The 27,662-nt window shown below is 39.1% G+C and overlaps 1 protein-coding gene across 1 annotated transcript in view; it reads left to right on the top strand.

The window, feature by feature from the left end:
• The window catches only part of LOC103359293 (regulator of G-protein signaling 6-like), a 100,660-nt gene that overhangs the window by 44,738 nt on the left and 28,260 nt on the right, over positions 1 to 27,662 (top strand). The window contains exons 2-4 of the mRNA XM_008284557.1: positions 23,090 to 23,186; positions 26,149 to 26,199; positions 27,189 to 27,295. Of these exons, the coding sequence (XP_008282779.1) occupies positions 23,090 to 23,186; positions 26,149 to 26,199; positions 27,189 to 27,295 (255 nt within the window). The remainder of the gene's footprint in view (positions 1 to 23,089; positions 23,187 to 26,148; positions 26,200 to 27,188; positions 27,296 to 27,662) is intronic.

Genomic DNA, 27,662 nt, shown 5'->3' with positions numbered 1-27,662 from the left:
GCCTTTGCTTTAGGGTTTCAGTCAGTTTAGCATCCTGAAACCTCCAGAGATACAAGCCCTGCAAGGTAAGATGCAATGCTTAGTTAATGGGAAATAATAGTAAATGAGAAATTAATGGAGGAGTGGAAGAGTATGTTTTTGACATGGTTCCCAAAGGATAGACGCCCCAGGCTCTAGTGATCCCTTAACTGGTCAACATGTCAAATTCTTTACTTTATGACCACTGACACCTGCAAAACAAATTACATTTGCACAAGTCTCAGATGTGCTTTTAATTTTTATCCAACAACATGTAAGATGTCACTGTGAGCCTGTTAGCAGGTTGTGGCTCACACAGTTGTGACACCGTCCTGACCCAAATATTACAATTCACACCTTTTAAGAAGGACTTGTAAGGGGTAACATTGTCCCAAGACCATCGCAGACAGATACAAGCCTTCCTAGAGAATAAGAGCACTGCAAAAGGTTAACAAACAAATCAATTTTTACACGGCCTTAAGCTGTAATTAAGCCTGTGTGGGACAAATTAGATGAAGTGTGGAGTGTGAGGACACTTTCCCATTACTTTAATACAAATTCAACCTTTTCAAGACTTGTTTCTGAACCAGTAGGCAGCTTTCCATGGCAGGACACACACAGTGCTGTGCATAATGACAGGAATAGCCCCATTTTTCAGCCTTTCTGTTTCCAATAACATGTAGGATCCAACAGCTTTAACCATGCTGAGAGTGCCCAAACAGCGACAATTAGTAGTTATTAGATGTAACTCAGTTTTATGAGCACATAGGAAATAAAAAACAGAGTGTGTTCTCTTAGGCTACATGGTCAATTTTATGTTGATGATGCCAATGTGAGAGAAGAAGTCAAGAGGGAAGAAAAAATGGAACATGTTGTTGGAGTCCTCCCTGAGCCTAACCAATTAGTGTCGAGACCAGCACAGCAGTTTTTTAGAGGTACTCGGGAGTACATACCCTGGAGCTGGGGAATGAGGCTCCACAGGGCAGTTCCTGTGACTGGATCAAGCTTAAATGTTTGGGTCACTCTAAAACGGCTCACAAGTTTATGCAGTGAAAAATGGCCTGCTGCTATTCCCTTATATGAACTGGTTTATGCCTTCTTCACCCTTGTTCCAAATTACTTACTCTTGTTTTAAGCAAAATTCCTGAAAACGTATTGGAAAAAAGTACAACATCACCGACTATTAGAATTTTCATCAAGACAAATATGGCTGTAAAACAGATTTAAGACTGCAAGACTCAATAAAATTGATTGTACTTCAGGGTACTGGAAAAGTCTTGGCTATTAGCTTGATAAATATGGACAAATTAAGTATGAACAATTTAAGACCAAACATGAAAATAAATTAACTAATTGAAAAGGGCATTTTGTATGGTTTCTTTTAAGAACAGTAAGAAGAATACATTATCTGTTTAAGGCGCTATAGCTGTATATCAGTGGAGCAGGTAGAAACTCGAAGAAAGCTCAGACTTCACTGTAATTGGACCTCTGAGACTAATGTATACAGCATGCTTTGTTTTAGTATCTGTTGGGGAACCTTCTATCCCTTCCTCAGACCTTCAGTCTCCTCCTATATGAGTAGAGCCTTCATAAGAACTATACACACACACACACACACACACAAACAGACAGACACACAAAGTGTAATCTATACCAGGACATGCAAATTGCACAACAACTTGATAGGTTTTAGTCATAAAAAACAAATAAATGCATATTTTTATTTAAATGTGCCTTACAGACAGGGCTGCAAGGTGGTTCGGTGGTTTGCACTGTTGCCTCGCAGCTAGAAGATCGCCAGTCTGTGTCCCAGTGAGGACACCCGGGATCTTTCTGTGTGGAGTTTGCATGTTCTCCCTGTGCAGCGTGGGCTCTTTCCAGGTTCTCAGTTGTTCGTATATGTGAATGGGAGTGTGCTTGGTTGTCTGTCTCTAAGTGTAGCCCAGTGATAGACTGGCGACTTGTCCAGGGTGTCCCCTGCCTTCGCCCTAAGTCAGCTGGGATAGACTCCAGCCCCCCGTGACCCTAGTGACGATTAAGCGGTGTATAGATAATGGATGGATGGGTGGATGGATGGATGGATGGATGGATGGACGGATGGATGGATGGATGGACTTACAGACAGGTGACCAAGGAAAAAACAACAAAGTGTCTTTGGAAGATGTTGAACCACCATCTGCCTCCAGAACAGCTTCAATAACTTCTTGGCATTGTTTCTTCAAGAGCTCTACTGGAGGCATGAACAACATTATTCCAAAATATATTCCTATATTTGGTGTTTTGATGATGGTGGTGGAAAGCTAAAATGTTGGTCCAAAATCTGACACACATGTTCAGTTGAGCTGAGATCTGGTGGCTGTGAAGACATTGTACACGATTCACACAATTTTCATGCTCATTGAAGCTGTTGATGACCCCTCTTGCTCTATAGATGGAAGCATTGTCATCCTGGAAGAGACCCCTCCCATCAGGATAAAGGTGATTACGCACAACAACTTTATATTAATTTACAGTGACTCTTCCCTCTGATGGGACAAGTGGACGCAAACCATGCCATCAAAATGCCCCCCACAGTATAACAGAACTACCAGAATCCCTCACTGTAGGGATCAAGGGTTTAGGTTTTTGTTGTAGCAAGAATAACAGTAATGAAACGCAGGTCCTAGATGAGAAAAAATCCTCAACGTGGATTTTCAAAACTGTCAATCAAAAGAACATCGAAAAGTTTGTACTGCTTCAGCTGAGAGATAAAATATACCATATAAATTCAATTACAGATGCATGTTGAAGGCATTCAGGCTATGTGCATTAAAAAAAACATAGCTCTGAGACAGATTTTCCTCTCTGGTCTCTAATCACCTCACAGCACCAGTTCATTACTACAGAGCAAATCAGAGAATTGGCACTCAGAAGCGAAGACCTTGAATGGATCTATATTTTTTCTGAAACAGACTGAATGTAAAGATTAAGACTGAAAACTGTAGCGTTCATTAAGAATAGTGTCTAACAGATGGTGTAAGGACAGACTGTTCACACCAGAATTGCACCAGCTGTTTTGCTGTAGTGTCTTCAGTATATTTTCTTCCAGGGAGATATGGCTAAGGAATCATGAAAATGTCTCTGATTGAACTTTTCCCTTTTCACTGTTTCTATACACCCTTCACTACTTTGGCAAGTAATTTATTTTTTAAAAAAGGCACCATAGAGACAAGCATGTAAAAAAAAAAAACAAAAAAAAAAAACGGTAAAGGTAAGGGAAACAGACAGTGATTTTCTCTCAGAGCTATTGAAGTCTCAGCCTTTATTCCCAGAGAGACAGCCGGGCGTTTGGCCTGTTTCTCAGATCTCCGTCCTCTCTGTTAGGCTTAAAAGCAGCTTATGAACTGCTCCCCTGGGTGGGGGTGAGTAGACCTGGAGTCATGGCCATCAACACTTGAATATCTCATTCTTTAATCCCACAAATGAGCTGTGATCAGCGCACTCTGCATCACACCCAACAGACAGAGGCCAGACATCTGTCCCTGACCGTTCTGCCACCCACTGACCAGCGGGAATGTGAGATGATCAGTCGGTGCATGTTCTCAGTGAGCCAGGGTTGTAGTTTGTTCTACGTATGTGATTTAACTCTGACAGTTTTATACAAAAAGCAAAGTTCTGACTGCGAGTGTGTGTTCTTGTGTCGGCCAGATCTGATGGATTGTTTTGTCAAGGGAGAGAGAAAAAAGAAGAATGTGTAGGTTTATGTGTATTTGTGTCAACGTATTATGTAATTCTGAAAGGATCTTTTGTTAAAAGCAAACAAACTTTGTGTTTTATCCTTGTGTGTGTGTATGTGGGTACGTACAGTCGGATAATTATGACTTGCTGTTTTCTTTATTGATCAACCAAAGTCCAGGCATTAAGCTTCTTTCTATCTTTTCCTGAGTAATCTTTAGGCAATTTAAGGCTCTCTGCACTTCTGCTCCATCTTTCGAAATAACCAAGACCCATTTAGCTCTCACACTTCTCTTCGTACCTCAGAAGCAATCCACGAATTCTATTAATTTTATATTAACTAAGTTGTAAGCTCTGTGAGGCTGTCCTTCACCACAGCAGTGCATATAATTGTACATCCTTAGAGGAACACAAGGGTTTCATAGATATTTCATGAGATATTATAATCTGTTTTACTGTTAACGTGCCACTGTTAGCTACTGTTACACTACAAATGGTGTTGCATTTGTATAAATATATGAGCAGTGAAATAATATACAGTTTTGTTGTATAGCCTTTGAGGTGTGATGAAGAGACACATTATTATGGCAAGCCAATTTAACATGTAATAGCTGATTATCTGGGATTGAAATGATAGATATCAACAATGTATTTTTGACTAGTTGTAGTTATGCTGTGGCTTGTCTGTATTTTTATTCCATATATTTATTGCGTCAAAACTGCAGTGAAATATATCTGTAACTCATTTTGCACCAGTCAAAATATTAGCTGGAGGTATGGCAGTTGTTATTATGTCTGGTCTGAATTGTTGTGCATGATGCTGTCCATGCAGCAAGAGCTTTGTTCATTAGAGACTGGTGGTCCAAATTTACTAGAGACTTGGCCTCAGGCTGCCTTGACATGGCAGTAAAACAGCTTGTCATTTGCAATTACGGTTGCAGTGCCATAATATGTTCAAAAGGCAAGTTAACTCCCACTCTGGTAGCTTCTGATGTCAGTACAGATATCTGCAGCGTCATTTTGCTGAGTCAGAACTCTAAATCAGCTTATCTGTAATTACATTGTGGCTTGGCTGACTTCCAGTTCTGATGAGTTATGGTTCAGGTTCAAGATATCTATGCTGTTCTGACTCGTTCAAACTTCGTACATCTGATATCTGAACAGGACAATGTAAATATCTTAGGGGAATTAAAGATATCTTGATCTCGAATAACTACTATTATGATAAGTGCTTTATCTGAAACTGGAACTACAGTGAATGATAACTCATTCGAAGCGATGTGATTTGTCCAACAGGAGACTGATAATGTGGATATCGGAAATATATTTACACATATCTGAATACAACACCAGTGTAGGCAATGCGTGGTAAAATGGCCTGCTGTACAACATTGGACAGCCCAATGTCAATAGAAAGGCATTTCCAATGATCATGTTGTTCTGACAGACCATCAAAACCCTTTGAAATGAGTCCTGACATGCTCTATAGGAACTTAACAATTTTCTTTTCTTCTGTCAAAGCTATTTCATGTTGAATCCTTGAAGTGTTAGGTAAGATAAAAAAGATTTTAATGAGTGCCGTTCCAGAGACACCCACTTACCCGTCCCTATTCACTCTGACAGTGCAGCAAGAGAGCACTAAATTGTAGGCTAATGGATTTTTCTGACAAACTAAGAATGAAGTTGAAATGGGCACAGTCTCATCTATAAAAGGAAATGCCAAGTACCTTTTCCTTTGCTGCCTTTGATTTTTTTTTTCTAGTTTAAAATGATGTTTCCCTTTGTAAATGCACTTTTGCTATTTAGCACACAGCTCAACTCGACAAAAGACAATTTAAAATAGCAATCACCGATATTTTTGCCTCAGACATCTGTAGTTTAAGAAATGTTGGGAATACGACACTGTCAGTATTGTTTGTGTGTACAAACAATCACCAAGTCATTTTATTTCAAGAAGGAGGAGGGCTTTTATACTAAAGCAGAAAATGAGGATTTTCCATAAGGTGTGAATCATTTTAGTCCTCAGCAATTAATTCCATATATAATTTTAAGATAATTTTTAAATCTCAGGACATCATTGCCTTCTCTGATGATAATAAAACGAAGAGTCTTATCTGTAATTTAAGTTTCATGAGGAAAACTTTAAATACGTTTTCATTTGATACACAGTAATGACGTGATTTGCTGTAGGCAGACTTTGACTCCCTTGGGTGAACAGGGAGAATAGAAAATAATCAGCCTCCCCCTGTGATGATTACTTACTCTCTGCCAGGTATAGATGTGTCTGGCTCTGAGATGCGAGGTCAGCTCTGTTGGTGTCCCTCCCTGGGAGTAATGAAAACTTGTCTGAATTGATTATTGCCCAGGGACTGTTTGGCCTCAGTTCACTTTCGTCTGTCTGTGGCTGCTTGGCTCCCTGCCGGACAGGAAACTCGATCTCCATGTTTTATGAGAACTTTGACCTCTCTAGTTTTCTGCCTCAAGAATTCATCGCTTTCTCTTTGTCATGACAGCTAAAACAGTTAGTTTGGCAAAACAGTGTTGAGCCTGAAATGCTGCTGATGATTTAGAAATAATATTTTGGCCTGAAAATATTTAAAATTTTATGTTCAAGCAGTAGAGGTGGATGATCCGCTGAGAAAGTATCACAATGACATTTATTAATACATCTTTGGTAAATATCATTTGGAGGTCTTATCAGTGCATCAAGCACCATTTGTTACCTGAAGTGGTGCTCCATCATGCCAAATGATGACCTTTCAACTTGAAATTTATTTTGAGGTCACAAATTTTACCTCCTGTCATTTCAATATTGCCTTCAGGTTAGGTAAACAAATACAGCTGCAGTGAGTGCCCCTATAGCGCACGACTGTCAGCACCTACACCCCCACGGTGGATGTTTAAAGTGAGTCGTTTCCATCACTGAGTCTCTGTGTGAAGTGTTCCTCTGCACCTGTGGGGTAATGAGGTGGATTTATCAATGTAATGTGACAGCATGCCACAGGGCTGATCTGTCAAGAGCAAATGTTCTCTTTGATGAATGACATTTGATTTGTATCAGTAACAGCCGACACTTCATGTGACAGAAAAATAAGAGGCTACAGAGCATTTAACAGATTCAGTAATACTGTAGGTGGAGCAGTTCGACTATACAGCATCTTACAGCACAAGGATAAGCTTTTACTAAGACTTGCAGTAAATAACAGGACAAGAGAATTTAGTAGGGTTTGTGAATGAATAGAGCTTCATTCACAAACCCTTCAAGGTTCAAGGATCTGCGCTCCAATAGAAGAGAAAGCCTCTGTGTGCTCAAGGACCAAGTTGTCAAATAGGGTTGATCAAAATAACCAGAAAACATCAGTTATTTTGTTCACATACAGTACACTACAGTTTGTGATTGCTGAATCAGTTTGATTGTCCTTCAAGGAACAAGAGCAATCATGCCAGCACCCATGCCCCAGTAATGATGGGAACTGTTTTGTGCATACAAGGAACAACTAAGAAAAGACTTAAAACTCTCTTGAGGAGAAGCTAAAAATACACTTAGAATGAAAGCAGTTGTCCTTCTGGGACTCTGACTGGGGTAAATTTGTTTCTCATGGCTATGAGTACCCTTTCTTACTGTATGTCTCTAGAATTTCATTGCCAGTATTTACTGTTTTCAAGATACCAGACTACCAGTACATGTATGTGCATGCTATATTATGTACAATTTCAACAATACAAACAATTACTCTTGCACATTTATTTTCAGGTGTTTTATTGCTTAGAACCCCAAAGATGGAGCCGGTCATTAAGACTTTTATATGTGAGAAGCAGGATTTTAAATTATATTTGAATTATTCAAGTCAATTAAAATGAAATTATGTACTTCATTATGTAATTTATGTGAAATCCGTCAGGTGCACTAAGACGTATTTTATTCTCATTTTATCAATCCAACAACAAACATACAGTTCACAGGTATGTAATAATGGTGTTCAATAATGAAGTGCAGTAATAAAATGCATAATTTAGATTTCTGTTTCTGTTTCACTGTTGTGAAAGATCCAATTTGTATTTTTTTATTATTATTTTCTACCTTAACTTTTTTATAAAGCCTTATGAAACAAATCTACCTTATATCATGTTAAAGCATAAACTACAAAATAGTCACCATGTATCTATAATGTTACAGGACAAACTACCAGGTTACCTTATTTACTGTATAACTACCATGTTAGAGCATAACCTGGCTTGTTACAGCATTAACTACAATATCACAAAAGTGTAACTACATGGTATAGTACTGGACAACCATACAATACAATAAAGTGTTTCTTTGCATAGCATTGTGTTGCAACCTCACCAGCATGTAATAGTGAAGTGTTAGGTATACAACATTATGTAAATCAGCCGATATATTTATGCACATGTGCAGTATGTATAAGTAAATAGAAACACTGGCATAACATCTGGATATTTTCCTGCATGCAAACCAAACTTTAAGTCAATGCAAAACAGACTGCAGAATAGATAGAAGCACAGAGTGCAAAAGACTTTCCGTGCCAGAATCCATGTAATCTGTTGGCTCCCGCTGCAGCCAGGTAAATAACCTGTTGTTCCACTGTGGCCCGGGGCACCTTGTCCTGCGTACTGTAGGTATCGTGTCCCAAAGGTGTTAACCAGACCGAGGCAGGCTGAGGCTGTAATCCCCTGTTCCTCCCGCAGAGTAATAGGAGTCTGTGCAAACCCCTTTTGTCCAAGAATTTTTAGCAGCCTTTGCACTATTCTTTTTGTAGTGATTCACTGAGATTCAAACTTATAACTTGGTTACAAGTAATGAGCCCCATTAAAGTACTACGATTAACAGGTACCATATTCAGTTGTGACTTGACATTCTGACCCTTAACAATCTGAAAACCTTGCTATCCGACAGGTTTTTAGGAAAAACGAACGGAACCCATAAAAAATAGCTTTTACATACAGACAGCCTTGGATTCTGACTCTGACATGACAATTTATGTAACAAATAAGGATAACGACTCCTCACTTATGCACTGACCTGAGCAGCAATGTTCTCCACGCCGTCTGCCTCTGGTTGCAGCTGCAGCGGTGTTGCACTTCTTTTCTGAACCATGTTCAAACTTGTCGTATGAGCGCATTAAGATTTCCAATTCTAGTGGGGTGAAAAATGCAGCCCTCCGCTTCCCCGTTGCCATGGTGACTTGGTGAATCAGGGATCCATTGATGCTGGCTTTATATAGTTGTGGTGCACGCGCTGAACTCCTGGTGAAACTACTCCGAGTTGATTAAACTAACTCAAATCCGCTATTCTGGAGCCAGAAACTAAGAGTTTCCTATCTCAGAGTAGATCAACTCAGAGTTCAGGACTAGACCCAGAGTTTGTTGAACCTGCTTTGTGAAATGGACCCCTGTAATGTAGCCTGGCTGTAGCTTACTCCTGTACTACTGAGAAGATGGCGGTGAGGACTGAGGACTGAATTGAGTGAGAGCTCCATATAGTGGACAAACAGTGCAACGATATCATTCTGCGTGACTGTGACAGCATTTATTCTTATATGAGAAAATGACCAGACGGTAAGCCAGAACATCACTACAATTTAACCTTCTGTTCATTGTGCAACTATCAACGTTTCCTGAAAATTTAATGAAAATCCGTTGATAACTTTTCGAGTTATCTTGCTAACAAACAAACTAACCAACCAACAAACGAACAAACAAACAGATAAATGCCGGCTAAAACATAACCTCCTTGGTGGAGGTAGTAAATATATTTAAAGAAAATAGTACAGAAAAGTTAAATAAAACATTCAAAAAACGTTTATAGAATACTTACGCTGATTGTATAAAACAGCAGAAAAAGACAAAAGAAGAAAACAAAACAAAACATGCATCGTGTTTACTTTATGTTCAGTGGTAACACAAAAAGTGAATCTGATATATTTCCTAACAGAAAATGTTAGAACTGCTGCATGCTGGGCAACGTGGGGAGGAGCACATGTATATGAAGTAATAAGTACATGCTGATCTGCTGCAGACAGTCATGTTGCCCCTCATATCAAACACAGAAAGACATGCAGGTCTCTTGTGGATGTTTCCGAAAGGCTATGACTTTGCACATTTACAGGATATAGCAGCTAGTTACAGATTGGACTGCAGTACTATGCCTATGTGATGTTTTAAGCACCATATGTTTCCTAGCACATGTGCAATCAGTGCCATACAGTGTGGACAGTCCAAGCTGCCCCTGACGGTCTTTTATGACACATGGACCCCAAAAGCATGAATTGGCCTTTAGTTTAACAGACCAGATTGTCAAGTGCATCCTCACAGAGCTGCTACGTTGGCCTCAGACTCAGTCTTGTTTCAACGTTGCCACCACAAATTTTAAACAATATTGAAACATATATTTAACAAAGTGTTATGAAAAACCAACCGATAAGGCTGCACAGATTTGTACTGAAGTCCTGACCAATTTATCAGCAACACTATTCTATTAAATCAGCTGTGCTGAATATGAACAACGCCCGTGGGTAAGTGAGCACAGAGCCATGATTGTAGATTATCTTTTCACTAGCTATACTTGTGGGAAAAACAATATGTTGTTTTTTTTGATGCACACACCAGATGACATTTTCATTTTGTGGTGCAGAATCCCAACTAGCCTCATAAATTGCTCTGGGATGGTATCAGCTGTCAGGCAGAGATGCATCGGCAGTCAACTGTGGCAAAGCCATCCTGTTGTCATTACACTTCCATTAACAGTCACGTCACCCTGCCTGCACTGGGCTGAAACTAGTAAGACTCATCATCACTGTCAGTATCTGACCTTCAGACATAAACCCGTACACTCAGCAGGCAAATAACTTCACCATCTCTGCTATGAGTCATTACACCCACTCTGGGAGAATGGCAATTCAGTTGATGCGTGTACTGTGTGTGTGTGACAGGATGTTTTAATGTGTAACATGCACACACACACAGACACACACACACACACACACACACACACACACATTTTGATGACGTGTGTACATTATTAGATTTATTGACGGCAATTTGGCCTTCTTCAGGTTGGCATGGTAGTTCTATTCTTGAATGAACAAAGCTGTTAATATCTTGTATGAGAAATTAGACTAAATGTGGGATTACCCAGTGTCTCTTATTTCTGGAATCTCGTGTACGTGCATGTTGAGCTGTGCATACCCAGAATTTGTTAAGTAATTTCTATACCAGGGAAGATTATCAGAACATTATTGTGGACTATAGCAAAAGATAAACATATCATAGCCGACCTCGTCGTATCACTGGGAACTTGAGTTAATGACATATTTCCTTTTTATAGCAAACATGTCATGTCATTTTAATAGGCTCTCAGTCAAAATGATGAAGAAAAATAAAGATGTACGGTATTGGGTAAGATGCAATGTGGAATGAGGTGATCATATAGTTAAAGTAATATCCTAGAAAATACTTTTAATTCATGCAGTACATCTCAGTGCATCTGAATGGAAGTTGTTTCATCATTATTCCCCAAGATGACTGCTGAAATCACACTGACAGGAACTCATTTCTCTCCTCGTGTCCACATGCTGTAGGCGTCCTTAGGCAAGACACTGAACCCCAAAGTTGCTCACAGTGGCAGGCGAGAGCAGCTCTATGAAGATCGTTGTGTGTATGCATGGGTGTGTGAATGGGAGACATATTTTAAAGTGCTTTGGAACCGTTGAGGTAATAAAGGTGCTCCAGTGCAGACCATTTACCATTCACTACTCTCCAAAGTTTGGCCAACCCTAAACATAAACACTTTAAACATCTCTGTGTACTCACTGACCATTAATTTGATGCCTGGGTTCTTTATGAAAAGATATTAATCACACAAATCTAACACTCACTAAAAAGCTATTAAGGATTTGAAGGAACAACAGAGTGCTAAAGGGATGTAATCCATTGCTGTCTTCAACTGAGCGTGAGTCAGTTTGTTTCTGGGTTAGCACCCAGCACCATCTGCTTGGTCACCCATGGTCACACGTCACAAGTAACATCCTGTCAGCACTAAAGGATAAACACTGTAAAGGTGTCTTTGAATTAAATATATGTAAAACATAACCAAAACTTGTGGAATCCAGAATTTTGATGCCAAGATTTTTATTTATACTGCAAAAGTATATTGTTCCTAAAAAAAAAGTTATTGGTGTCCTTGATTGCTAACAATCACGATCAAAAAACGTATTAATGATCACTCGTCGCCAAAGCTTCGACCACCAAGATCATTGTAATTAAGGGATTTGTTCTGATTTGAAAAATTAGAAAATCTTTGGTAAATATCACAGACTTTTGGGAATGTGCTTTTCTGATTTAAACTCTATAACTCTATTGAAAAATGTCATGGGGACATTACAGGTATGGAGGACCATATAGCATTTGTTTTAATAAAATTAAACATAAAAATGCCCTGCTTAATCCTTTATAAAGAAATGTCAGTCTAGTATTGTTAAAAAAATAAAAAAAATTAAAAATCATTAGAATGCTACAGTTGGCTTTTGACATTATAATACAGCAGTATATTACACTGGGGCTGCTGTACTGACTGTGGGTATGTAATGTCATTTTAATATACATTCATAATCCCATTAAGTGAACTTTATAAAAACATGTCATGAAGTGCTATCACCCTGTTGCTGCAAATATAAAATTCTGAGAGAGACCCAGAGAGGATTCTATTCTCAGAGGCTTTACAGTAGAGCTGTGAATAATACCCATCACAATGGCACAAGAAAAAAAGAAGAAGATATTTTTACAATCCTCCATAGCAATATAAAATATACCAGCATACAGTGCAGAGTGATACAATAAAAATGCAAACACAGAGTTATCCCTGGAATGACCCCTGGTAGTCTAATCTTAAAATTCAGCCCGATTGTGATCTGCTCTACAGGGAGCCATGTGATATCTGCAGCAGTGCAGAGATCTCTGAGCAGTAACTGTGGGATGTAGGAAACTGCAGGGGAGGAAAGGTGCTTCTCTTCGAAAGAAAAGCTGGTCTTAGAAGGAACCGTTACCTCAGATGACACTTAAACTTACACCTACACACATTCCAGCACACACGAAACCTTTCTATACATGGTAACACACTGCTCACCCTGTTGTTATCCTAAAAAACCTACAGAGCCTCATGTACAAGTACAGATACATTACATCTTGTTTTAACACAATCGCTATCTGTTCAAACAACGCAAGCCAACCACAACCAAACAGAGCAGATCCAGTGCCAGTGTAATGGATAAATACTGCATCTGCATGAAGAATGTCAAAGCAAGTTTCTCTAAGTTTCTCTAAGTTTCATTAAAGCTGAGTGGAAAGGTTACAGGCCCAAAAATGTGTTCCCATAACATCTAGGTAAACACTAGTGGCTGTACATGGGAAGAAGAAGTTGTGCATCCCATGTGTTTAGATTTTTGACGCCTGATCCAGCGTGTTTAGTCTTTTAACGTCTGTGGATGAGTACACCCTGTACACCCAGCTGTTGTTTTCCAGCATGGGATTGTTATACTACCGTTGGAGTAAAGACCATGTCTGTACATGTATAAGAATACCACGCTGCCTGCACTCATGTGTACTCTGCTGCAGACTGCTTGCATTCTGTATGACCTGTACCTTCAAAGCTTTGAATAAAACAAGACAAAGACAACTCAGACTACTGGACTTTATGTAGATCATAGAAAATTTCCTCAACACCAGGAATACTTGACCAAAGAGTTGCTGAAGCAGCAACGATATTTAAAAAACAAACAAACAAAAAAAAACTTTAAAAAAAAAGTTTTACAGTAAGAACTAGTGATTTTAGGGTTAAATCAAACCTAATCAGGGCTCATACACTTGTGAACTATAAACTTCATATGTGTGATTCATAGTAGTGTGTTTTGTTGGTCCGATTGTGACAGTTCTTGGTGGGACAGGCCTGGTCATTTAATAGTGTGGCTTTCCACTGCAGGAACTTAGGGCAGGTGATAACATTTCCAGGCAGTTGTGTAATCAGGCTTTCCAGTGTTTCCATTGTGGTGCAGTATCCCTTTGCTTCAACCGCAATATTAACTACACATTCTATTCTGTGGCTTTGTAGGAAATAGAACAATGGAGGTTCATTATGTTACCCTTTATGGTGTATTTTACGTTGTTGATGGCGATATCAGTGGCAGTACCAGCCTAAAATGAACTTAAAAAAGATTCTAGTGGCATTTCTTGTGGTCAGTACATGCACAACAGTTTGAGCCGCCCTGAAATGGTTCACATTCCTGCAGTGGAAAGAACCTATAGTCATACTTAATGAGCATCAGTTTCAGCAGTAGTTCCTTAGTCTCGTCCAAAACTGAAATGACTTTTACTTCAGCTCATTGTAACAGAAAACACAGGGGTGTTTAGTGCTCACTTCTGACAAGTCATGCAATGACACAAAACGAAAATCATTTTTGTCAAATTGTAGCTCTTTGGGTGCAAAGTCTTTCACAGTCTCCCATTCCTTTGTCCTTAGGTTGGCACTTGACCTTCTGTCTGAGAGTTTTTTTGTCAGTATGAAAGTGCCACTTAAATCACAGAGGAACATGTTACAATCAGCTGATTGTGAAGGATTTTGTGAATGCAACATGTAAATGTACTGAAGTAGTTCTGGAAAGCGCTAAATCAGCCAATGGTCTCTTAAGACTAGTTGAATTATTTATTTTACCTTACTTTCCTAGATATTTAAATGATTCAGTTCATGTAATACAAATTTCCTCAAGTATATTTAAGCTTTCTGTTCATCAGCAGATGAATTACACACCCAATTTTAAAGCATAAAAAAATGATGAAAACCTGATGCACCTGTGTTCTTTGTAATGTGTTTTCACTGCTTAAAAAATAATTTGAAACATTCATTTTCATAAAATTGGAGAAAAGGTGATCAAAGGATTAATAATAATCCACCTGTAAAGGCTTAGATAAGGGAAACTATCAAACCTTTGGTTAAAATAACAACAAGGATATTCAACATTGTGATGGTTGCCTTAATTGCCAGTCGTACGTCTGCTTGTTCTCCAGTTGGCCTTCAGCCAGGCTTCCATCTATCTGACAGCGTGTTTAGCTGTCACTGTGGGGATGGTCTGGAACTGCATGGTTCAGAGGAGGTAATTTCTTTATTTTCTCTCAAAATGTGGTAGCCAGGTACCACTGCACATAAGTTCCCACTCCTCAGGGTCATGGCTGACATTTTCTCTCTCAGCAGGACGCATACCTGCTTCATTATAGCCACAGTAATGGCCTTGTCAAACTCCTCTCCCACAGATCTCGCTTTGTGCCAAGAAAAGCTAATTGCAGCAGTTTCAGGGTCAGGAATTCAAAGGGGGGTTATTTTACAATAAACCACACTTTTGTTGGCCTCCTCTGCATGTATTTGGGTGTGCATGCCAGGCTGTGGGTCCAGCTGTGAGTTATTGTGGCCTCTTCCCATGGGTTAGCGTGACTGACTCAAGATGCTTCAGCCCATTTCCTTACTGATATCTCAGTAGTCACTACGATGGATGTTAAATAATTTTTCACACTTCATAACTGATAACCAGTATCACCCAGCCAGCAATAACTGAAGAGTCAAATACAGGTTGAGATAACATTAATGATCACCCACCCACTCACAAGGATTTTTGAGTCTAGCAAGCCAGTTCTTTTGTTTGAGCTTACACAACTGCTACCTACACTGTGCAGTTCTAACAAAAATGGGTTAAAAATACTTTTTATGAAGTACTTTAACATTTTGATACACTTTAATATACCTTTACTCTGCTATATTCTATTAGGGGATATGTATACTTTTTTGCTACACTACATGTTTTCACAGCTATAAAACAAGATTTAAAAAAAAATACAATTCTGAACAAGGATATCCCTAACTAAACTCTTCTTCCGCCTCTGCCTAAATATTTATATCTGTTTCAGTATCCCAAGGATGTAAGTCCAAATTATATTTCCCCCATATAATTTATTTCATCTGTCCAAGTGTGATGCCACTGCAGAGTGTAGAATAGAGGATCCTGCAGGTCTCATGGGATCCGACACAAATCAGAAACAGTTTTAGCTTTGCTGTGGGTGGTCAAAAAAATAAACTGCAGATTTACAACAACCAGAAGAATGGAACCAACAGATGAATCTAAAAAAATATTAATGGAGATTTTAAAAATACAAGTCTGACATGAAGATACATTTCTGAGTTGTTACTGGACTCGACTGCTGCCGAACTGCTGAAGTTACAACCAGCACAAATCTCTGGGCCGAGATGACACCTGCTCTGTTCTTCTTGATCAAAGTGAACTCTGCTTCAAAGATGAAACAATTCTTTCTGCACATATTAAACAACATAGTATTGAGAAATCTTTGCTTCCTTCCTACCTCCCTATACTTCCCATCTGATGTTTCTTTCAGTCTTGCAAGACTCAAATGAGTGTGATGCATTTTCAAACGATAAAGGAGTTACTGAGGGACCGAGACAATGGCATTTCTGGTGAGTACAAATGGACGCCGTTCTGTTTGCCCAAGGGGATCATTAGACCGCAATCAACAGCAAAGCCCTTGTCTCTCCATAGCCAACCTGTCTGCCAAGATGCCTGCCAGCCCACTTGCTGGTCCATGCTAAGTGTGTGGTGATAACAGTGTAATCAGGCAGCCCACTGCCCCACAGGGTGTTAAATAGACCGGCTTGCAATAAGTCTGATGAAATCTGCTCCCACTGGGCTGCACTTGAAGCCCAGCCACAAACAGAGATGCACCTATACAACACAGGCATGCTAACACAACCCCAAAACTGCACATATACACATTCATATGTTTTTATGGACTTGTGAAGACCATCAGTGACACAATACATTACCTATCCTACAACCTTCATTTCAGTGACCGGTCTAAGCCCAACTGCTCATCCTGACCATAAAACAAACTTTATACTGACCTTAACCCCAAAACACAATGTCATGTTGAGACACACAGAAGCCTTGTGGAAAAAGGGCTGTCTCCTCACTGACAGGAATAGAAACACTTTTGTGTAGCGGCAGGGATGTCAACACAGGTCTGTGGCAAAAAAACACTCAGCTTTATTTTGCAGGAACACAATGCAATGCCATTAAGTAAGATGACACAGTGGCCAGCAAATAATGTGCATACATTCCTACTGTATTACTTTTTTTTTTTTTTGCATAAATGCCAGATGTTGCTGTATACTTTGCTACTATTGTCATGACAGTAAAAAAGATTGCTGCCATAATACATTTTCAAAACAATGATGTCGGTCTTTGGGTGTCTGATGAGCCTTCCAACTCATGAATTGTTAGAGAAGCTTGGCTTTCTTGATCATATTCCATGTTGAACCAGTCCCTGAAATAGCCTGCCCACACCAAGGCAGTCATTTGCATTGTTTTGAAGCAGGACCAACTATTTTGGCTTGAATACAAGTAAAACATCATTATGAAGAAATAACTAACAGCCAGAATCTCTTTTCTAAAGACTTTGATCATTCTAAAAAAAAAAAAAAAAAGAACTTTAAAAAGTCAAACACGTCCTCAGATTAACATTTTAAATATTGCAGTTCTGCGATCCTCTGTGTTTTATTAAAATTGCGATTTAGCATCTCATAGTGTGATAAAACACACAGCACACAGAATTTTACAATGCAGAATGAAAATATTAAATATCAGCAAGGTCAGAAGTTTTATTTCAGATATTTGTAGCATCATTCTGACCAGTCATAAATGACTGAGATATCTGTAATTCAGTTTTGAACTGTTGTGCTTGATGCTTCTCATGCAAGGTTTTCCACTGGATGTTGGTCCGGCAAAGCAATTAAACATTGCTATCAGAAGTAATGGTGGCTGCTGTGGATAAGATTGTTGGAAAATGCCATGAAATAGGAAGAGTTCACTGGTGAGGAGTCTGTGGAGAACAAGCGACTTGTGGTCAAAATTTACCACACCTTTGGCAACAGGCTGCTCTGACATGGAAGTAAAACAGCTTGACATATGCGATTACTGTTGCATTGCCATAATGTGTTTGAAAATATTGAAAATATCTGTAATTACATTTTGACTGGTCATAATTCCAGTTCCAGACATTTAAACATCATTGTGACTAATTGGAAATTCATTTAAGATACCTAAAAGATCGATGTAGTTATCTTGAGTTGAGGGGAACTAAGAATTATACAGTCAGAGTCAAACTGTAGATATCTGTGAATCATAGATGTCTGCAGCTGTTTTGTAGAGGTCAAGGGAAAGATCATACAATAATAAAAATGATTTGTTCCAAGAGGAAGTTACATTATGAAATGACAGTTGTATAAATTACAGACATTTTCAATAAACTTCTAGCTATTAATTTAGAAAAAAGCTTCCATCGTGAGTGTGCGTTTTAGTTCTGTGTGTTGCCATGAGAGTTCCCTGTCAGTGAGGTGACGAAACAACAGCATTTTGGAAAACTGGCCTAGTTTTGTTTAAACATTCAGTGATGTGGATAAAACTGTTCAGCTTTTAGCTCAGTTAGATGTTAATTTGTGAACAGCACCGAACGTGTCGCAGTCTCTGCTAAGTGATTGTTGCTGTGGTAGTTTTGCAGTCCTCTTGATGTGACTGGTAATGTCATTATCTTCTGGTGTTTTTCAACCATAGTGGCTGTCAAAATTGTTAGCTAGTATGTGTAAAAATAATAATAATAAAGCAGGCTGTTTGCACTGCACCTGTGAATTTGTTGTTCTCTCATTTTAAATATTCTCTAATACACAAGACATTCGGTGTTTTCATGTTCCCATTTTCTTCTCTGTTAAGAATAGCAGCATTTTGTGTGTTTGTTCTTCAGTTTCTTTTCTAACCTGCAGTAATACTGACGTGAATACCTATTTTGATTAGTGGAGCGGGAGTAGATTGCTCATGACAGCGGAAGCCATTAAAGACATGGGAGCAGCTGTCTCCACACACCATCAAGGTCTTGTTAGAATTACATTATTATATTGATTTTGAAGTGTAGCTCAAAGCAGCCTGTGCCTTTGCTTATGGCAGACAGCCAGGATCTATTTCTTTCAGCGAGAGGGGAACAAGGTGACAGCAGGCTGATGGCCAGAGAGATAAAAGCAGAAGGCTTTTCGGTTCAAATCTTCAGACTGGTTGAAAGCACCTGCGCTGGGAAGTGAACACGATGTGTTTTTGAGCTTTTCTTTCTTTAAGATGTGTTGATATTGTGCCTGAAAAATGCACTTTGCTGGCAAAAAGAATGCTCTGGCTGAAGTGTAGTTTGTTACCACCATGAGCCAACACTCAGCTACAGGAATAGTCTGACAGCAGGTTGGGAAATATTCACTTTTAATTTGATACCTTTCACAGCTGTCCGGTAAATATGAAACTAGACGTAGGGCACAATTTGCTAATAGAATAAACTCTTAAATATAGATTTTCTGATTTTATCCTGCAGGCCTTCTGCTTAGGCTTCAGTCTTTAGCCTTTCTTGGGTAAATGTCTGTGTTCATCCCAGTATGAGCTGATGAACTCCAGAACACCAGGGCTCTATGTCTGTCTGTGATTGTAGTCCTGCAATAGACCGGCGACCTGTCCAGAGTGTCCCCTGTCTTAACCCTACGTCAACTGGGATAGGCTCCAGTCCCCCACGACCCCAGTGAAGATGAAGCAGTGTATAGATAGATAGATAGATAGATAGATAGATTAAACCGTTATTGATCCCGCAGCGGGGAAATAGAATAAAAAATAACAGACCGTACGGGGGGGGGGGGCAGCACACAATGCACACAGTGCACAACATATAAAACAGATTATTTTCTTCTTTTAGGAGAATTATAAACGATTAACAGAAACATTTCTGTGAAATTACACGACATCCTCATTTACATTGTTTGCATTATTATTGTACGGTGGGTGACTGAGCTACTGGGAGCAGGCTTGATTGAACAGTCTGACTGCAGCAGGAAGGAAGGACCTGCGGGATCTCTCCTTTAGACACTGCAGGTGAAGCAGTCTGTCACTGAAGGAGCTGTCCAGTGATCTTACTGTTTCCTGCAGGAGGTGGGAAGTGTCCTCCATGATGGACCATGTTGTAGATGGATGGATGGATGGATGGATGGATGGATGGATGTTTTCAAAAAAACATACCAAACCAGTTGTGATATTTGAAAAGTGCAAAAAAAACAAACAAAAAACCCCTTTTGCTTGCTGAACTAAAACACACAGGCCAAAGCCAACATGATGCTGTTGATCCTTTTGTTCTTGTGAAGGAGATGAATTTCTCTTGTGCTGCAGATTCACTGCCAGCTCTAACCTCGCTCACCCTGTGCCTCATCCCTGAGGTTCCTATGCTGGAAATAAACACTTGTTTTTAGTGCTTTTTTTTTCTTCAAGGTTTTTGTGTGTTTAGTTTTTAAGTTTATGCAATACACAATATATCAAGATAAGATGATTCAATAAAAGACACACTAGCTCAGCAATACTGGTCAGTTATTTAGCACATTTCATTGCTTCTTGTTTTTGTTTTTTAAAGAGATTTTAGAAAACTTGTTCATTTTATATGTAATGCATATGTTTAAATAGAGTCTGTATGAGGCTGTTGTGGATGTGAGCTATGAGCCAGTGTGGGTGCCTGCTGAGCTACACTCAACGAGGCTGCACATTATACATGCACACATGAAGCTAAAAGGGTCAGGGAACTGTACACATCAGGACATGTATGTAGTACAATACACTGGAGGCACGAGCAAGAAGGCAAGTTCAGTGTTTTTTTGCTCACAGTGAGAGGGGTGTGCATGAACTGAGTGTGCACATGTTCTTGTGCTGTGATTTTTCTGTACTTTTCTAATGGGATCCCCTTATTGGTGTCTAAGTGTTAAAAGCATATGGCGCCATCCTCTCTCCCTCTGTCTCTCTCTCCTCGCTCAGGATTTGATGCAGAGTTTATATATAGCTGCTGAGTTGTGTGGTAGTTTGTGATAGCTGTCTCCAAAGCGACCAACTTCTCACTTCCCACTCTCTGACGCAAACAAAAAAGCATCTGTGCTGAGAGGGGGTGTCAACCCTGCAATCAAAACCAGAGGAAATCAAACTCTAATCTTATTACTTGAGTGAAAAGTGGGCGACGTGTTACATTTAACATCTGAGCAGTTATGATAATAGGCCACAGGCATATGCTGTCCTGTTGAACCTCGACTCCTGCTTACATCAGAAGATTACACGTGACTCAGTTCAGAGATTTTTCTTCACATGATGGTGCTTTTTTTTTTTTTTTTTTTTTGTTACACTGGCTCATGCAGCATGAGTCCGTCTCTGAAAATGCTGCTATTTTTTTTTCTAGCACCAGTTTCCCAGAACTTAAAGTGCCCTTTTCATAACATTTATAGATGTCTGTACTTCATGGTCAGATTAATAACATGCCTTGTACTGGTACACCTGAAACTATTAAAGTGTTGCCTTGGAAAAATTCTGTCCTCTTTTTTGAAGCCTTTAGGATGAGAGGTGGAATATTTTCAAGAACTAAACAGAGAAGTCCAGTTTCCCTCTACTGAATCTGTTCGGATTACTGTGATCTGGATGGCTGAGAATCTGAACAGACATTAGATATGCCTCATTTCACAGGCAACCTCTTTGAAAGGGGGCAGCTTAAGAAAGTGTGGTTCTCTCCAATGAACTGATAAGATGGACTAAAGATGAGTCACCGGGATATTATTACAAGTCTCTCAGGAATTTGGTAATAATGAGGACACAAAGGATGCAGTGGTTCAAGTGAAAGGAGTCTCAGGGAGACAGTCTCTGCAATAACACAAATTACAGAATGCAGACTAGACAGTGGCAGATGTTTTATTGGTATTCACAGGCTAAATATAGCCAGAGTTTAATTTGAAATTTGTGAGAAGGGGAACACTTGTCCAGTGAGGTCGGGGCTCACAGATCAGGCTGGAGACAGTACAAATAGGGCCTTTTTTTTCTCAGAAAAAAGTAGTTCTAATTAAAATTCGACATTGTGCTGTGCTGATGTGGGTCATCTGGGGTAAAAAGGCTCTGTTTCTGAAAAGATGTGTTCCAGCTGATTTAACTGAATGCTAGTATTGTAATGTTGTACTATAAACTAAATTCCATTAACCTTCATTGTGACTCAACATCATTTCAGAGTTAGATATCAAATTAAATCCAACTCTCTGTATAAAGACATCCCACCTGGGAGAGTTCTCCTGAAGCTGTATTCACACCAAAGGTCAAACCGTAGTTATATAAGCCTGTACCCAAATACACTACAATAGCAGGCCTTTCAGGTTTTTTTTTTGTCGTTGTTATAATATTATCATTTGTATTAATTTATCACTCAGCAAACATGACATTCATCCACACAAGTAGCCAAACTAAACGACAGTAACTTACAGGCTGAGTGTAACAAATTGTGTTTTCATTGGTTCCTTCCCACCATTGCAGACTGTTTGCTCATCGGGAATCCAAAGGCAACTTTAGATTGTTGGGTCCTCTGTTCTTTGTTTAAAATTCACAAGGTATTTACGTTACTATGTGAAGTGCTATGAGATGATGTGTTGTGAATTGGAGCTATATACATAAAATTGAATTGAACTGAATTGTTGGGCTGACTGTCCTTTGCCTCATTTTTATTTACCTAAATGATCATATAAGTTCATACTTGCAGTAATGCCACTACTGCCAATATAACTGTATTCAAGCACCAGAATTAAAATAAAAAATAAAAATCTATAATAATGCAATTGATACACTCAGAAAACAAGTGTCCAGAGGAAATTATATTTGCTGTAAATAAAAATGCATCCACAGCTCTGATGGTGCTGATTCATGCTGAGATCAACTGATTTCACTGTGATTCTGTGCAGCCGCTGTGTTGTTTGTTTGTTCAAAAGCACATTTGTCAATAGGGCTTTGTAAGATGACAATGATGTCATGATATAAGCCTATTAATATAACCAACCAAGTTACATTGCGTGCATAAATTGCTTTCAACACCTAATTCAGTTTGGCTCCTTCCGGTGCGTGATGCTGCTGCTGTTTAACAAATTCAAAGAAAAGAAGGTGACAGTCTACATTTGTTTGTTCAGAGTCACGTTTCAAGAGTTGGATGGCAGCTGGGGAGGCTGAGAGAGGAGCTCCAGCAGGGAGCAACTTACATATTAGGAGGTGGAGTTCAGCTGTGGTGGTCTTGGCCCAATTTAACCCCTGAATATAACATGTTTAATGAAACCTTTCTCAAAAATTGACTTTTCAAGTTTTAGTTTGATCAAACTTTATTTATTTTAATTGCTGTCTCTGTCTCTCTGCCTGTCTTTCTCCTGTAGATTGAAGAAATTGTCACTCGCATCCAGGATGAGACCGATGGTGTGCCCATCAGAACTGTCAAAAGTTTTATGACCAAAATCCCTAGTGTTGTTACAGGTAAGAAATGAAGAAAGAAAGACATGGAGATGTAAGACTGACACTGACAGACTCTGCACTGTAAGCATTAACTGTAAATGTGCATCAGTGATGGACAGTGAGTGATGAGTGAAGGAATAAAGGAGGCCATGGAAATATGCTGAGTTCCCCAGATTCTCCATGTTCCTGGAAAGATGACATTTCAGCCACTTGTTCCCAGGGTGCATTATTGAGGGAACGTACTTTGATTTGACATTTTGGATATTTATGTTTATTCACTGTTTCATCAAGAGTGGAGAAGAATGATAATCTAAGCCCAAGGAAAACTGTTATAAAATTTTCATGTTTACATATGGTGACAAGGGAGTTTTACAGGTGCTTATAAGCTAATTTTCCCTTATTAGGTCAAAAGTTTGCTAGTCTTTCTGCTAAGCTAAGTTATCTGACAGCTGACTGTAGCCTCATAAATGGATATGTATGGCAGTAATCTCAATATTCTCTTCTTGCTCTCAGGAAGAAAGAGCATTATCATATTCCCTCAATGAAATCTTGAAATTAGATCTGAGTAAACATCCAAAAGCCATTTTGTGAGCTATGCTGCACTTATCATCACCACTGTTTAGACTGTGATGGTGTTGGAGAAGCTAAACAGCCCGGATCTCCAGCTGAGTCACACCCCTACATCCAAATCACAATGTGTTTTGTGGCAGCATTTCGTTATGTTGATGGAGCTGCTCTGTTTCTCCTGCAATGGTTCACTGGAGAGTAGCTGGAGGGAAAGTGGGAGGACAACATATGATTAAATGTTTGGAAAAACAACTGCGAGTGTGGAAATGGAATGAGTAATGCTGTCCTCCTACTGTCAAAGTGCCCTTAAGCAAGGCAATCAGCCCCCGACTGTCTCGGTGAGCTAAGGCTGTAGGTGTCAATGCACTGAACTTTATAGAGGTGAAAACATACAGCGCAGTCAAAATGTAGAAATAAACTTTGAAAATCAAAAATTAAAAAAACATAAATAGCTGAACCGGGCAGGTAGGGACAGATGTTCGCCACCTTGCCTTCTGGCTGTAATCGCTTTGACTGAGAATCTAAATCACTTTAAGAGGCTGGAGCCGCAGCGGGAGGTTTTCACATTCACCAAACAAATGATGAAAACAGAGAAAGGCTATTAAAATTCTCTCTGTATCCCCCCAGTCTTTGCATTTATGGAGAATGCATTACCCCAATATGCCATAAGCAGAGCATATCAATAAACACAATTACTACAGCAGCAGATAGATGTGCAGAGCAGGAGCCGAAATGTTTGCAGCTGAGTGCCGATGGCCAGGAAACTAATGAATGATGGGAAGTTAAACACCACTCCGTTCAGGGAAGCAGAGGAGAAGCACAAATGAGATGATGCTCTAACTCCACTGTAATAAAAAAGGCCTTTAAGGATGTTTACCTAGCAGACTTATTACTTAAAGTAATGTGAAGAAACAGTGGGATGAGATAAATGTACATTTTTGCAATCTTGATATTTAGTTGGCTCTAACTTTTATAGCTTTGGATGAGATATTTCATGAAGGAAAATAATCTAGTGCAACGATAACAAGCTGTTTTTTGTTGCACATCATTTCCTGCTGTGTCTTTTATTTTATGAATCTTTTTTTGGTGGGAGAGTAATGGAAATAGTAATGGAAAATCTGTTTGCATATTTAGATTTTGCTTAAAAGTGATGTTACAGTTTTTCTCAGTCGCTTTGGTACATTTCTCAGATCAGAATTGAAATTCTCAAAACTACTTCGCATCATTGTGTCACTTGCACACATCAAAAAAGCAGTTTCTCATTTCTTTGAACAAGTTCTAAATGCTTTGGTACATCCATGCACATGATTATGTGCAGTTCTCTGCTGTTTCCTAAATTAGCAATTGCTTTTGTCATGTTGATCAAAATGCATTATAATGAGTCTCTGTTGAATAGTCTCACCCCCCACAACATTTAGGCATTAGTTCATTGCATAAGTCTTTACATGCAAAATGGTTGAACAAGTTGTCATAATATATCAAGCATATTTCTATACAGTTCCATGAGACTGTTTGTCTAAATCTGTCCTGAATTGGTAAATTGCTCCCAGGTGAATCTTAACTATTCTAATGAAGGAAAATGTGTAGCATTACATGGATCAACCGATGATCAGCCAGTTTTCTGAAACAGCTCAAAGGTGCATCTTATGAACCATCAACTGGCAAATACAGACGTAGACTGCACTGTAATTCCTACAGCACTGTGTGTACAGTTTTCCCTATGGAGATTGTTCTATGTTCATATTTCTACTTTTGTTTTTTTCTTTGTGCTAGGCAGTGCTGCCGTTTCCTTTCTGTATCACAGTGACATGGTCTGTCAACAAATTACAATACAAACAGTAAAAGTGTAAATGTGAATCTTGTCCAGTCTCTTGCAATCAACCTCCTACATACACTAAGGTGTAACTCACAATCCACAATAATTGTCATCAAAACTTCAGCCATAGTTTACATCAGAACATCCTTCCAGAGTAAACTGTTATACTGACACCATGACTAAACAGTTTGACTGTCTTATCCATACATATTGATACATGGACTTGTCATTCTGATGGCACTGACATGTTCATTGACACAGATATTTAGTTTTGAGAGATGATCTAAGGATTTTGAGCAAGTAACAGCCTTTTGCAGGTAATCTGTGGTGTTTTGCTATTCATACGAATTGTTCTGGGAAATGTACTTACTGTTTTGCAAATGTCAAGGATGATTCGAGAAATGTACCAAAGCAACTGAGAAAAACTGTAATACTGTGCTAGTGTACTTTCCTTTTGCCTTTTACACTTTTTTCTTATCTTTCACTCTTTAAAAAAAATCAAACAAAATAAACAAGTCATAGCCCTTCTCTCACACTATTTCTTTGTAACTACACACTGTGTAAGTGTCATTTGTCTCTCCCTGTCTATCTCTGATTCAGGTACAGATATTGTGCAGTGGCTGATGAAGGACCTGTCCATTGAGGATCCAGGTACGTTCTAAAAAATGGCACCAGACTGCACTGTGCCGAATGAGTTTAAAGGCCCCAACCTCCTGTGTCAACAGAAATCCTGTACAGCTGTACAAACAATTTACTGGGTGCAGCATTTCCCAGTTTAGTTTTAGATTATAACACTGACAACTAAGCACTGTTTTGCCCTTACTGTGGTTATAACACTGCAAGTTACATCACTGTACAATATGAAATACAGGGTGTTAAGAACTAAGTGAAAAATGGATAGAAGGAGTTTCTCTCATCAACGGCAGTCCAGCTCGTTAAAAGGTCAGACACCGTGTGTGGGAGACACTGTGAGTCTTCTTTAGAAAACTATTTTAGCTTTTGAAAGATGGAATCAATATTGATTGGGTTGTTCACAATAGATAGATGTTTACAGTTCATATTTGCATTGATTTCTATCATGGCTGAACACACTAAACTACAGAAAGTCAAAGATTATCAGCAGATAATTAAGTTTTGCAAGTTCTGAGAAATGCAGTGTCGAAGCAACACAGACTGAACAAGAAAAGATGCAAACTAGGGTTTTATTAAAAATAGTGACTACTTTTTTTTGCTGTGAATGTGTTGTTTAGTTGACCTGACCCGTGGCATAGTGGTGGGAGAGCAGTGTTTATTGTTGGTCCAGTCGCCCACGTCCAGGACAATGAATCAATCATTGAGTCATCCCAACCACCTCGGCTCTCAATCTTTTTGACGAAGTCCAGTTTAGATTCAAAGATTAAAATTGGCAATGTAAAAATCAATACATTTGTGGTTTTGAAAATCTTTGACTTGACAAAATCATCATTGTATAAAGACTGTTGATTGTTGTTTATATCATATTTCAAACTATCACTTTCATGTGTGTGGAATTTTGCCATTGTCCGGATTTTGTTTCTTCTTAGTGGGTTTCATATATTGTATTACAGATACCTTGTTATGTAGTGAGGAATCTGCTGTGGTTTGCTCTGTTCCTTCTACAGCTGAGGCCATGCACATTGGGAGTCTCATTGCAGCTCAGGGCTACTTCTTCCCTATCTCAGACCATGTCCTCTCCCTCAAAGACGATGGCACTTTCTACCGCTTTCAGGTGAGCAGGAACATCAAGGGATGGAGACACAGCGGAGGTGATAGAGGAAGTGGTGTCACTCACTATATTCTCTGTGTGCAACCTAATAACTACCACAGAATTTACTTTCAGGAGCTCTGTGTTTTGGGTGAATGTTTATATATGTTTTTTATTTTATTCCCATTCATTCAATTTTAATTCAATACAATTTTATTTGTATAGCGCTGTCAAGTGTTATTGCCCAACTGTGCTGTGCCCCACACTTGAAAGAGCTGTACCCCCAATGCGAAGTATGCAGCTCGAATTTACTCAGACAGGCCTTTAAGTCTCTTTCAATTCTTTATTGAGTTCACTTTTGGCTTCAGTCATTCAGTCAGACACACAGACT

This window comes from Stegastes partitus, unplaced genomic scaffold (assembly GCF_000690725.1).
Source record: "Stegastes partitus isolate 25-593 unplaced genomic scaffold, Stegastes_partitus-1.0.2 Scaffold9, whole genome shotgun sequence".
NCBI lineage: Eukaryota > Metazoa > Chordata > Actinopteri > Pomacentridae > Stegastes > Stegastes partitus.
The sequence above is the reverse complement of the archived record's forward strand: the minus strand, read 5'-3'. Positions and strand labels throughout refer to the sequence as shown.